Source organism: Enhydra lutris, unplaced genomic scaffold (genome assembly GCF_002288905.1).
Source record: "Enhydra lutris kenyoni isolate GAN:26980312 unplaced genomic scaffold, ASM228890v2 scaffoldscaffold6, whole genome shotgun sequence".
Taxonomy (NCBI): Eukaryota; Metazoa; Chordata; class Mammalia; order Carnivora; family Mustelidae; genus Enhydra; species Enhydra lutris.
This window is the reverse complement of record NW_019154090.1, coordinates 31,011,586-31,023,165: the sequence shown is the minus strand read 5'-3', so window position 1 is coordinate 31,023,165 and position 11,580 is coordinate 31,011,586. Positions and strand designations below refer to the sequence as shown.

General features: G+C 49.5%; 1 protein-coding gene across 1 annotated transcript in view; it reads right to left on the bottom strand.

Annotated features, from left to right (window-relative positions):
- LOC111141792 (CDP-diacylglycerol synthase 2) overlaps positions 1–11,580 on the bottom strand; it is a 56,781-nt gene that overhangs the window by 13,860 nt on the left and 31,341 nt on the right. The window contains exons 2-3 of the mRNA XM_022494609.1: positions 1,552–1,688; positions 201–297 (exon numbers count right to left, since the gene is read on the bottom strand). Coding sequence (XP_022350317.1) covers positions 201–297; positions 1,552–1,688 — 234 coding nt within the window. The remainder of the gene's footprint in view (positions 1–200; positions 298–1,551; positions 1,689–11,580) is intronic.

Here is an 11,580-nt window from a genome sequence, read left to right as displayed (position 1 = left end):
AACTACACACAACTGGCTGATGCCAACAGCCCTCTGTTTGGCTCCTGGAAGGGGAGCAGTGACAGTTCTAAGGCAGATGTGGTCTGAGGACCCAGGACTCCCACTGATTCCCAGAACCAACCCAATACCCTACACTTAAGATGACGGAGCCGTAGGAAAAACTGAAGGCAAAACCCAAACAGCATGCAAGTGGCACTTACAATGATCATTAAAACCATTGGTCCCAGGTAAATGATGATGAAGAAAAATGCAATCATGGCCAAAGTCAGGATGCCTCTCACCCACCAGTTCTTCCATCTAAGAGCGGAAGGAGAAAACATGTTAGGAGCTGGGAAAGAAGCAAAGCACAAAGTCAAGGGGGATTGCTCTTTCTGGAAGGAGAGGTCAATCCCTTCCTGCAGTGTACCTCCCACCCCTTGACAGAGGTACTAGCCACATGTGGGCAGAAGCAGGGCCAACAGCCATCACCTCACCCACACCAAACTCAGCAGGTGCTCCAAGGTGTACAGAAAAATACTCCCAGCTTACAAATCTTACAAATCTTAACAAACAAATCTGGCAAAAGTCCCGAGGGAAATGTGGTGCCCACTTCTGTATTTGCTTGGATGGCGTCTATGGCTCTCTATCCAAAGGAAAACAATGCACATTTTTCCAGCAGCAAAATCCTGCATCACTCTGCCCCTGTATCTTTATAGTAAGAACAACATTCAACAACAGTAATAACAATCACAAAGATGCATCTGGCACTTTTATAAGGACTTAGCATATATTAATGCATTTAAGCCTCAACACTACTAACCCTTCCAGATAGGAAATGCAGATACACAAATCATAGAGCTGTGACGTGGTCCAACCAAAATTTGAATCCTAGAAGTCTGGCTCCAGAACCCAAGCCCCTGACCATTGCAAAACACCACCTTTCAAAGAGACACATGTGTGCAAGACACACATAGCAACACCGTCAGATAATGTTTTGAGGTCTTAAAGTTTACATTTTTTAATCTGCCCACATAGCCAGTGTTGGAGGACCAGAGTCTCAGGGGACTAATATTTTAGCTCTGGATTCACCCGAGTTGAGATTTCTCAATTCTTCTGGGTGAATTTAAGGAATGTCCACAATGGATATGTGTGGGAGAGGGAAAACTAAACTTTGACCTAGAAACTTGGGCTCCTCTGTGAAAAGCAGGCTGTTGATTAGTCACAAACCCTTCACAAGTTGTGTCAGCAACCTTGCCTGCCACCACCCCTTTGTCCACACTTTCCTCCTCCTCAGACTACTGTCCCTCCCAGCCCCACCAAAGCACCCTTCAAAGGTCAGATCCTTCTAGGCTGTGCTCATAGCTGCCATCAAGCACAAGGTTACATTCAGAGGCCTGAGCAGAAGCAGGGAGACTGTGGCCACTGCCTCTGAGCAGGCCAAGCCTGTACACTTTGATAGCCATGGGCTCACGTCCCATGACCGCAGGCTGCCTGAGGGCTCTGGGTTTTCCACAGCACTCGGACCTGAGGCGAGGCCCCTACAAGCATCCGCATCATGAAGCCAGGTTATACCTTGAAGACAAGTTGGAAAGGGCCCTGTTGAGGACCTCTGGAGTATCATCTGCAGACGTTGATAAAGGAGCAGTTTCCGCTCGGCTCTCACTGTCCGACGCAGTCTCTCCATCTACCTTCACTTCTGACTCCAATTCCTACACAGCAGAAAAACAGGATGAGGAGAAGGTCAAAAATGAGAAGTACATGCCCGTCATAAGAGATCTGTGGGAAAAGACCCCCTAACAAGGCTCGAGGACCTAGCACAGCCAGGTGACAGAGCAGATGGGACTCACAGCGATCCCGACACTCTTCTGACACGTGCCGAGGGGGCCGACTCTGCTGGAAGTGAAGCACACATCTGCCATGGGGGACTGAGGAACAGCCACTATCTGCTCGATCCCCCCTGCCCTCCCAGGGGCAGGGGAGGGAACAGTGGAGGAGGGGAAAGGGGCTCTTTTGTATCCAAAAGTGGAGGCAGGCCTGCATTTCAGCAGGACCTCATTCCTGACCCTGCCCTTGCTGCCAGGCTTACTGCCAAGTAGGGTTTGGCCACGGGCACCCATTAAGACACATCCACCTCTAAAACCTCTCCACCAACACCTAAATCATGCAGCAAAGTCCCTGCTCTCCCACAACATGCTGTGGACTCTTAGTGCCCCCAGAGTGGCCAGTGGTTCTGGCCAGGCTCTCAGAGAAAAGCCGGGTGTGCAGGCTGTTGTCCCCCCACTAAATGTCCCAAAGTCTGCTGTTACTTCCAGACTCCACAGGAGCACCCCATGAGGCGGCCAGCCCCAGGCAGTGTGGAAGACACACAGTACTGCTTACTAGAGTCTAGGCTTCACCAGGACTGGGGTGCCACTGTCCTTTCCCAGCCACGCAGCCCCAGGGCACCAGAGGACCCTGCCACGTCACCCACAGAGTTGCCATCCGGGCTCCGGCCATGTCAGAAACTCGCCCTGCTTGCCAGCCACCCCCACGAGGGGAGCAGAGTCACACCAGCAATTGCTTCTCTATCCAAAGTACCAAGGGCAGGCTGCTCTGAATCCTAGGGACCTTACTACTCGGAGCATTTATCTCTTATAAGAATTTACAACCACTGCTGTTGGGAAGAGATGGAAAAGAAGTCAAATCACTTCAAATTAGAGTCGAACAATATTGCTTCGATTTGCAGAGTTCTCAACAGCTGTAAGATTGTTTTCCAAACCTGTTGTGAGCCACAGAGTCATTCTGGAAGGAAGGGAAAGGAGACAGGAAGATCCTTATTTACAAATGAAGAGATAGAGGCGCTGAGCAAGTTCAATGGTGGGCCCCAAATCTCCTATTAACCCAGGTCTTCTGACTTCTCAGTGTTCATCCCACTACATTTCCTTTTACTTAAGCATCTTGGAATCCACTGTTTTTTTGACACCTGACACTTTATTAGTAAGGAAACTTGGTTTGGAGAGGGAGTGGGCCTGGGATGGACAAGAAGTGCCCATCTCAGGGAATTTTCCTGGACCTCAGGCATTCCTCTACACAGAGTTCAAGGAAATACCATCGTGAATGAATTCCCCAGAGGACAGCACTGTGACTGCCAGGCAGCAGAGGGGGAGGGGCGCCCTAGCACAGCTGGGCCCCTGGGACAGCAGGTCTTCGAAATCAGGCTGGATGTCGATGGCTGGAAAGCAGGGGTTGGACTGCAAACAGGCAAGCCATCTGGGCCCACCAGGAAGTTCCAGGAGACATTGCTGCGGCAGACTAGAGACCGTGTGATGAACTGGGGGTCAGTCATGAAGGCAGTGGTATAGTCATTGGGGCCAGGCAGAGCAGGAAGGGGAAGAGGAGGTGCACCTGCATACCCTTCACCTCGCACTTCTCAAAAAAAAATGAGGGTGGGCTCGAACCCGCCACCTGGTCAGAGGTCCTTGAGGGAATTCAGGATGTCTTCATTCCTGACATCCTCCTGACGGCTGGACAGCTAGCACAAGAAGCTGCTACAGCGTGTTCACCCGGGTAGAGTGTGGACCACTGCCTCGGAGCAATGGCACATTCCCGATGAGCAGACCTTAGCCCACAGGGAGCCGCAGGGCACCCAGGCTTCCGGGCTCGCCGGGGACCAGCACACCCCGAGTGCGGAGGTGTGGGGCCGCAGCCGCGAAGATGGGATTGTGGAGATCAGGCTGGAGACCCCATTTTACTTTTCGGCAAGAAGTTCACTATGAAGTAAACTAGAAATGGCAAACGGGTGTTTCACCACATCTTCAAAGATTTTGTTATATATGTTTGTGAACACAGAAAACAGTCACTTTTTCTTAAGTTGAATAATTTGTATTTCCCTAAGAAGTACATGAAATCGAGCACCATTTCATGTTTACTGATTGTTTGGATATCTTCTTCTGTAAAGTGTCTATCAAGTCATTGATCATTTTTCTACCGAGTTTTCTGTCCTCCTTTGGATTTGTAGGAACGTCTCAGACATTCCAGCCTTAAGCACCCTGTGTCACTGTGTTCTCCCAACCTTCTCTAACCCAATCACTCCTTCTCTTAACCTTCTCATTCTGGGCACTGGCCACAATGCAGACTGATAGGGATATTTTTGTACTTGTCTGTTGCTCCCTCAAGACAAGGACCACCTTTTCCTCTTCACCTACCCATGCCTGGTACAGAGCAAAATGCTCACAAATGGATGGAAAAATAATGGAGAGAGGAAACCAGGAATTAATTCCAGGTGTGGTAAAGAGCTACCCAGCCCCTGCCCTCAGGGAAATAGCTCTTTCTAAACTAAACTAAAACAGAGGACTTTAACTAGTGTAAGACTGCTAATAAGAGGCAGCTGGCTTTGGTAAAGGACCTATCCAGATGACCTCATCAGCAGGAGGTGAGGCAAGAGCCTTAGCTTCTAGCTTCTAATGACATGGTCACTGTTCCTTAACGCTGCCATAGCACAGCGAGGGGGTTCTGGGCAAGTCAAGAAGTGCCTCCATACTGCAGTGTCCTCACTTTATCAAACGGGCCCAGAAAGATCCTCCTTCCCTAAAGAGATACAGCCAAACTCCCCCCTCCCCCCACCCTCCACCGCAGGGCTCTGTCCTAATCCGGCACCGAAAGGTTCTGAACCACAGCAACGCCTCTGGAATCATCCCTCTCCAGTTAGAGTGAACGAAGACCGAAGACCGAGGCATTCAGAAAAGCTTTCCCTTCCTTATATTAACATAAACACCCACATCCCAGTGGCAACCATTAGTACAGGAATGATGCTGCGGATTATCTAGATCTGACCCCTAACCCGAGGAGCTTCAGCATGTGACCTCCTGGGCCCCACCAAGGCCTCCCATAGATGCTCACCAGGAGCATCAGGAAGCCACAGCGGCTGAGCTGGAGCCCAGCAGGGGAGAGAGCCTACATCCAGCCACAAGTGCATGTGCGCGTGCACACACACACATGCACGCCCCAGCACAAGGTTATTTTTAACTTATCCATCCGTCGTCAAGGAGATTCACAAAGGCTGCTGGTTTCCCTAGGCGAGGAAGGGCAGGAAGGAGCCCAGGCAGAGCGCCCGCAGGGGAGGGGCAGCGAGCTCCAGCTCGGTGCTGAGCCTCTCTGGTCCTTCCCCATCCTTTGATGAGCATTCGCCCAGCACTGTGTCCTGCAAGATCACCCTGACTCCTGTCCTTCCTTGCGAGAAGGGGTGAAAGGGTAGTGGGGTATCCAGGGCAGAAAGCAGTACAAGAGCTAGTTCTCTATCTATAGTTCTAGATGCCATAAGGGGTGCTTGGTGGGGCGCAGTCGGATAAGCAGCAGACTCTTGATTTGGGCTCAGGTCATGATCTCAAAGTCCTGGGATCGAGCCCTGCATCGGGCCCCACACTCAACGGGGAGTCAACTTCTCTCCCTCTGCCTCTCTCTCTCTTTCTCTCTCTCTCTCAAATCTTTGAAAAAAAAAAAAAAAAAAAAAAGACCCTACAACTATTATTACCAAGCTGTCAAGGAGCTTGAGATGAACAGCTAAGAAATGAAGTTAACACCCTAAAGGAACAAGCCTGAAAGAGGGTAACTTTCTAGGTTTTACCTGCCTCTTAAGCAAGTAACCCCAGGACCCAGGCGTGATGCAGGTCACTGAATCAGCATCCCCAGAGCCCTTACTGGAGGCACCCTCTGAGCAGGAGACCAGCACCTACCCCGACAACCACTCCCTCACAAGCTGCAATAGGACCCAGCAAGGAGGAAGGGCAAATCCCTGTGCAAGGGGCAAGGGCATAGCCCAAAAAACATGGACGGGGAGCGGGCAAGACAGCCAGCTCTCTCGGCTCCTGACCCCCAGTTCCCCACCTCAACCCCTTGGTGTAGATGTCACAAGAGAACAGGCCAAGGGAACAAAAAGCGAAGAGAACTTGGAGGCTTATGGTGTTCAGGCTCCTTTCCACCCCATGGGAAAAGGCCTTTCACTCAGACCACGAGGACTTCCTCTTTGGCTGCTTATGCCTGAGTGAAAGCAGCCAAGTAAGTGCAAGTGGCAACTTCCATGGTGGGCGGGGATGCCGAGGGGCCAGGGACCTGGCCCAAGTTCTTGCCCAGCAGGAAGGTGGCACATGCTGGACCAAGAGTCAGAGGTGCTAGAGGTACACTGGTGCGCTCCTCCAGGGGATGGCAAGATCGGCAGATGCAGAGGATGACCTCCTGCAGGAGGAGGCAGCGGCCAGTCTGGGAGAGCAGGGTCCAGGCCCCAGCTCTGATGCTCACCACACTCCCCGGAGGCCTCAGATCTCTTGGTATTCCCAGCCGAGAAAGGATCCCTTATCTTGGAAAGGATCCCTTATCTTATCTGGAATGATCAAATGCCACAGCAATGTATGTCTGTGAAAACGATAAAGAGGCGGAAGAGCAATGCCACCGCCCACCGCCCTCAGTATCCTGACCAGGGCACACAGGACAGCAGCATAGAGCCTTAACCCCCCACCCCCTGCCACCAGGCAACCTGGGCACGCTTCCCAAGGAGGGTGGCATGGGAAGAATGGTGGCCGGCAGGACCTGCTGGGGCCCGTGTGCTCACCAGTTACGTGAGCTCAGCATCGCCCTGCCCCGCTTCCTCTCCCATGCCTTCCATTCATCCAGTAGGCGGCCCCCCAACTCAAAAGTGACCCACTTCCCAAAGCTACTGACACATAAAGACAGCGGCCCGTACTACTGCTCTCTGGAGTGGGACGTGTGCAACACAACCCAGTGGAGTGTGGGAAGAAATATTACAACTAACTTCTATTTTTCTCCTTTGTATTTTCTTTCCTGTGCATGCTTTATAATGCGCCTACCAGTATACATACATAACTCCGTAAGTCTGTGCAAGCTGGGCACAGGGCTAAAGCATCACATACACGTCAGACTCGGCCGTGTCTCAGTGGCCATGGGCTCCCTGCTTCCCACTGTGCTGAGCAGTGCCTGGAACAGAGCAGGCACCCAAGGACTTGGTGACCTAATGAGTTAATGAGAATTCTACTTGACCTACCACAGACCAAAGCATCAGACTGCACGGAGAGAGTGACAGAACCCACTGTGATCTCCAGCTCACATGCCAGGACCCAAGCCGCTGCCTCCCCAGTGGCCCTCACAGCAAGACCAGACTAGTCCAGTCCCACTCCATCCCCCTCCCTGTCAGGAGGGTAGCAAGGAAAAACTGCTTTGCTGCTTTAAACTGTCTCAGCCCAGCTTCCAGGCAGCCCCTCCCTTTTCAACCCAAAGACCCAGATCAGAGGCTAGTGGAGCACAGCCTCTCTGAGATTCTATCTCCATCAACAACCATCCTCCACAGTCACTTAGTCATTCCCCAAGGGGGCTGGTGCTGGTGTAAACAGGAAACAAAAGAAATTTCAAAAAGAAAGAAAAAAGCTCCCTTCTGGGCCTTCCTGGTTCACTTAGACCCTGAAGGGAAAACAGAAAGTCTGACAGAGGAAATGTCATGGGTACCAAGGCTCACAAAAGGCCTGATGACATTTTTGGAGGAACTCTGGCTCGGAAAGGCTTCCCCTACCAGCCTTCCAGGGCCCCTCTACCCCCACTACTGCCCAGAAGCCAACCCTAGCCCTGACCTGAGGCTCAAAACAGCACAGCACAGAAACTTTCCTTCAGTGGAAGCAAGAGAAGGCAATGAGAGAGGGCCAGAGGAAACAGCAGGTGAGAAGGGAAGCTCCCTGCGGTTGGGGCCTGGCTTTTCCTGGCCTGGGGAGGGACCTGCACTCATAGAGCTCATTTTCACTGTTATTTTCTGGGTAGAAAACCCTACCTCTTCCCACTCCTTCCCAACTCCCAGTGCTTCCTGAAGGACTGCCTTGGGCTTATGAAAGCTTACAAGGCAGCATCCTTTTGGGGCTCCCTTCTGGTGATCATTGGTGTCAGGGTACACCCTCTGACCTTGTTGTTTCTCAAGACTCCACAGTGACACCCACAAGTGGTTGATGGTCAGAACTTGAGCAAAAAAAAAGTGTGGCTGTGGCCAGGCTACATAGGAGCCCTTGGCATTGTATCTACCAGACTCTGGGCAGAAGGTACTCACCCTATCCCATATCCCATTTCCTTACCAGATGCCAACTCAGTTTTCTACCTTGCTAAAGAAAACATATTAATATTCTGTTCCTGTTTGCCCGTAAAGGGCAAAAAACTAGGGAAAGAAAATAAGTGATAGCAACCACTAGGCTCTTCCCTCTCTTTTTCACTTTCAGGGAAATTTCATTAAGAGGTATGCTCAGGGCACTGGCTGGTTCTGCTTCCAACAACTCGGCCCTTTCCACTGGCAGTGCCTTCAAATTCGTTAAGTTTCATTTACTCGGTGAATTATGGAATTCACACAAACTATGTTTTGCGCCGCTTTAGATGCAAATCACAAACCTTATCCTGGAAGAAAGTCATCAGGCTGAGCCTAACCCTTCTGCTAAATATTGGGCTTGCCATCTTCTTAAACCCAGTGGCAGCCACAAGGGCAATCCACTCCCCCACTTACAGACACATCCCCAGGAGAGAAATTGCCAGAAATAGGCTTATCTTTAATAAGAGCATCAGAGACCTAAGTGTCCCTCTTACTAAGAAAGTCAAGTATGGGTGGGGTGTGTGTGTGTGTATGTAGTGTTAGGAATACCAAATATTTCTAGCTTTTTCTAATGTTAATCCCATTTGCCAAGTTCACTTCTTTAAACAAAAGATCAAGGAAGAGGAGTCCTACTCTGAAAGTTCACGGTCATCTGCAATATGGCCATACCCCTGTCCTCTGAAAGCCTCCTATCAATATGACCCACAGAAAATGTAATCAGCTACTTCAGATGGACTGCTTCACCTACGTCCACAGGTGACTGCACTCCACACCAAAGGGTTCCAGAGAAAGGACATGAAAGATGCAGGTGTGGGAGACTCAGCTTTTAAAAACCTGACTCAGAAAGAAAATCTGATCCTGTCACTCCCTGTCCTGAACTCCCTCTGGAGCACCCCAGTCTAAATGGAGGCAATTTACCACTAGTGATCTGAAGGATAGAGAGCTACAGGATAGGTCCACACTTATTTCAATGGTGTACCAGGCACTCTGAGATAAGGGTCTTATTTACCTTCCCAGCTTCATTCCTCAAAGCCATTCTGAAGTACAGTCAGTTCCTAGAACAGGCCGTACTTTGTACCTTCAGGACTTTTGTTCATTCTGTTCCTTACTAGAACAGCCTTTGCACATCACTTCTACAGACACCCATCTCTCGTCTTTCTGGTCAATTTTAACTTACCCTTTGAATCTTGGCTAAAAGATCCCTTTTTCTCCAAGGCTTCCCCAACTCCCTGTGTGCCCCAGTGGCCCCCTAACATTTCTTAAGAGCACACCCCACACTGCATGGACTCCTGCTGTTGACTGCCTCACCACAGTACATCCACAGTACATCCAGCATCTGGCTTGGGGCCCACAACAGAAAAGACAGAAAAGACAGTTAAGCAGGTCTTACCACATATGCTTAAGGGGACACAGCCAATCACTCCAAGAGGATCCAGGGTGTACTGAATCGGCAGAGAGCTGAGTGACTTAGCAACTCATTTTCTGTGCTCTTAATACTGTTGTACTTGAGGGGGGCGGCTGGGTGGCTTAGTTGGTTGAGCGTCTGACTCTTGATTTTGGCTGGGGTCATGATCTCAGGGTCGGGGGATCCAAGCCTGTGCAGGGCTTCATGCTCAGTGGAGAGTCTGCTTGAAGATTCCCTCCCTCTGTCCCTTCCCCCAGTTGTGTGCATGTGGCCAACTGTGTACGTGCTCACTCTCTCTCAAGTAAACCTTTATTTTTTTTTAAGATTTTCTTTACTTACTTAAGAGAGTGAATGAGAGAAAGAGCTCCAGTGAGAGAAGGGACAGAGGGAGAAGCAGACTCCCCTGCTAAGCAGGAAGCCCAATGCAAGGGTCGATTATAGGACCATGGGTTTAAGACCTGAGCCGAAGGAGATGCTTTAAGTAACTGAGCCATTCGGTACCCCTAAATAAATCTTTAAAACAAAACAAGTACTACATGAGGCATCACAGGGCTGAAGCCCATGGTCTCACTATCTTCTCTTCTTTCTTAGACATTGTCATAAAAGCCCTGATTTTTATCTGGGCTTAGAACCAATACTACGTTTTCCAACTCTGGCCAGTGAGTCATTAGCACAGATGCGGTGTACAATCCTACCCTTCTTCTTTCATGCTGACTAGAATGCAGACTGCCTCACTGGGGCTCCAGCAACCAATTAGGAGGTGAAATCCACCTCTTATGAATGACTAAGCAACAAGATGGAATTAGTTGACAAGGAGGAAAGAACAGCTATGGAGGATGACTGTGTAATAGGACAAACACAGTAAAAGGACCTGTGCTGCTTATTACATGAGAGAGAAGAGCACTTCTATCTTGGCAAGCCAGTTATTCTGGGGTTTCAGTCATTTGTGGCCAAACATATCCTAAATGCTATCGGGGATTCAAAAAGCCCAGGATTTGCAATAGAGGTATTTCTGAGAACAGTTCAGTAACAGAAGAAGAAGCTGACTGAATGTAAGGCTTTCAAATTCACACACAGGACTGGGTCCCAACCTCCTCGAAAATGCCAGTCTCATACATAAAACCAAGAGTGTGGATGACAGAGAATGAACAGGAATTCTCCTTTCTCCCAACACCCTCTCCCACCTTGCCCACTCAAGCTCCCTCTGGAGTAAATGCATCCATTACTAATAGAAGAACCATACAACTCTAATCTGGTATCCATCACCACAAGACATTATTTCATTCAGGTCAGAGATGATCAAAGGTGGTAAAATGGCCTCTGTCTCCCAGGAGGCTCTGCCCAAGGTTCTGTCCTGAGGAGATCACTTGTTTTTCCATTGTCTTACAGAGTCAGAGCACAAAATACTAGAAGCCCTGCTGGAGTCCAATAGGTCCTCTTACTTTCTGTTCCCTAGTCATGGATCTTTATTGAACATTTAAGGAAAAACAAGTCTTCAACCTTGCTGAGGGAGAAAGCAACTTAAAAAAAAAGTTTCCTCTTTATTAGAGAAAGACTCTTTCAAAGAGAATATATCAAATACTACCCAAAAGGGGCACCTGGGTGGCTCAGTTAAAGGGTTTAAAGAGGTTAAAGCAGGGTACCTGGGTGGCTCAGTGGGTTAAAGTCTCTGCCTTCGGCTCAGGTCATGATCTCAGGGTCCTGGGATCGAGCCCCGCATCGGGCTCTCTGCTCAGCAGGGAGCCTGCTTCCTCCTCTCTCTCTGCCTGCCTCTCTGCCTACTTGTGGTCTCTGTCTGTCAAATAAATAAATAAATAAATATTTTTTTAAAAAATAATAAAAAATAAAGAGGTTAGAGCCTCTGTCTTTGGCTCAGGTCATGATCCCAGGGTCCTGGGATCACCTTCTCTCTGCTTCACCTTCTCTCTGCCTGCTGCTCTGCCTACTTGTGATCTCTGTCAAATAAATAAATAAAATCTTAAAAAAAAAAAAAAATACTACCCCAAAATCTAGTTAAGATGAAAAAGAAAGATATATTTGCAATCCCAAAAATGGGCTCAAGTGTGCTCCTTAGACCTCTGCCGGAAAG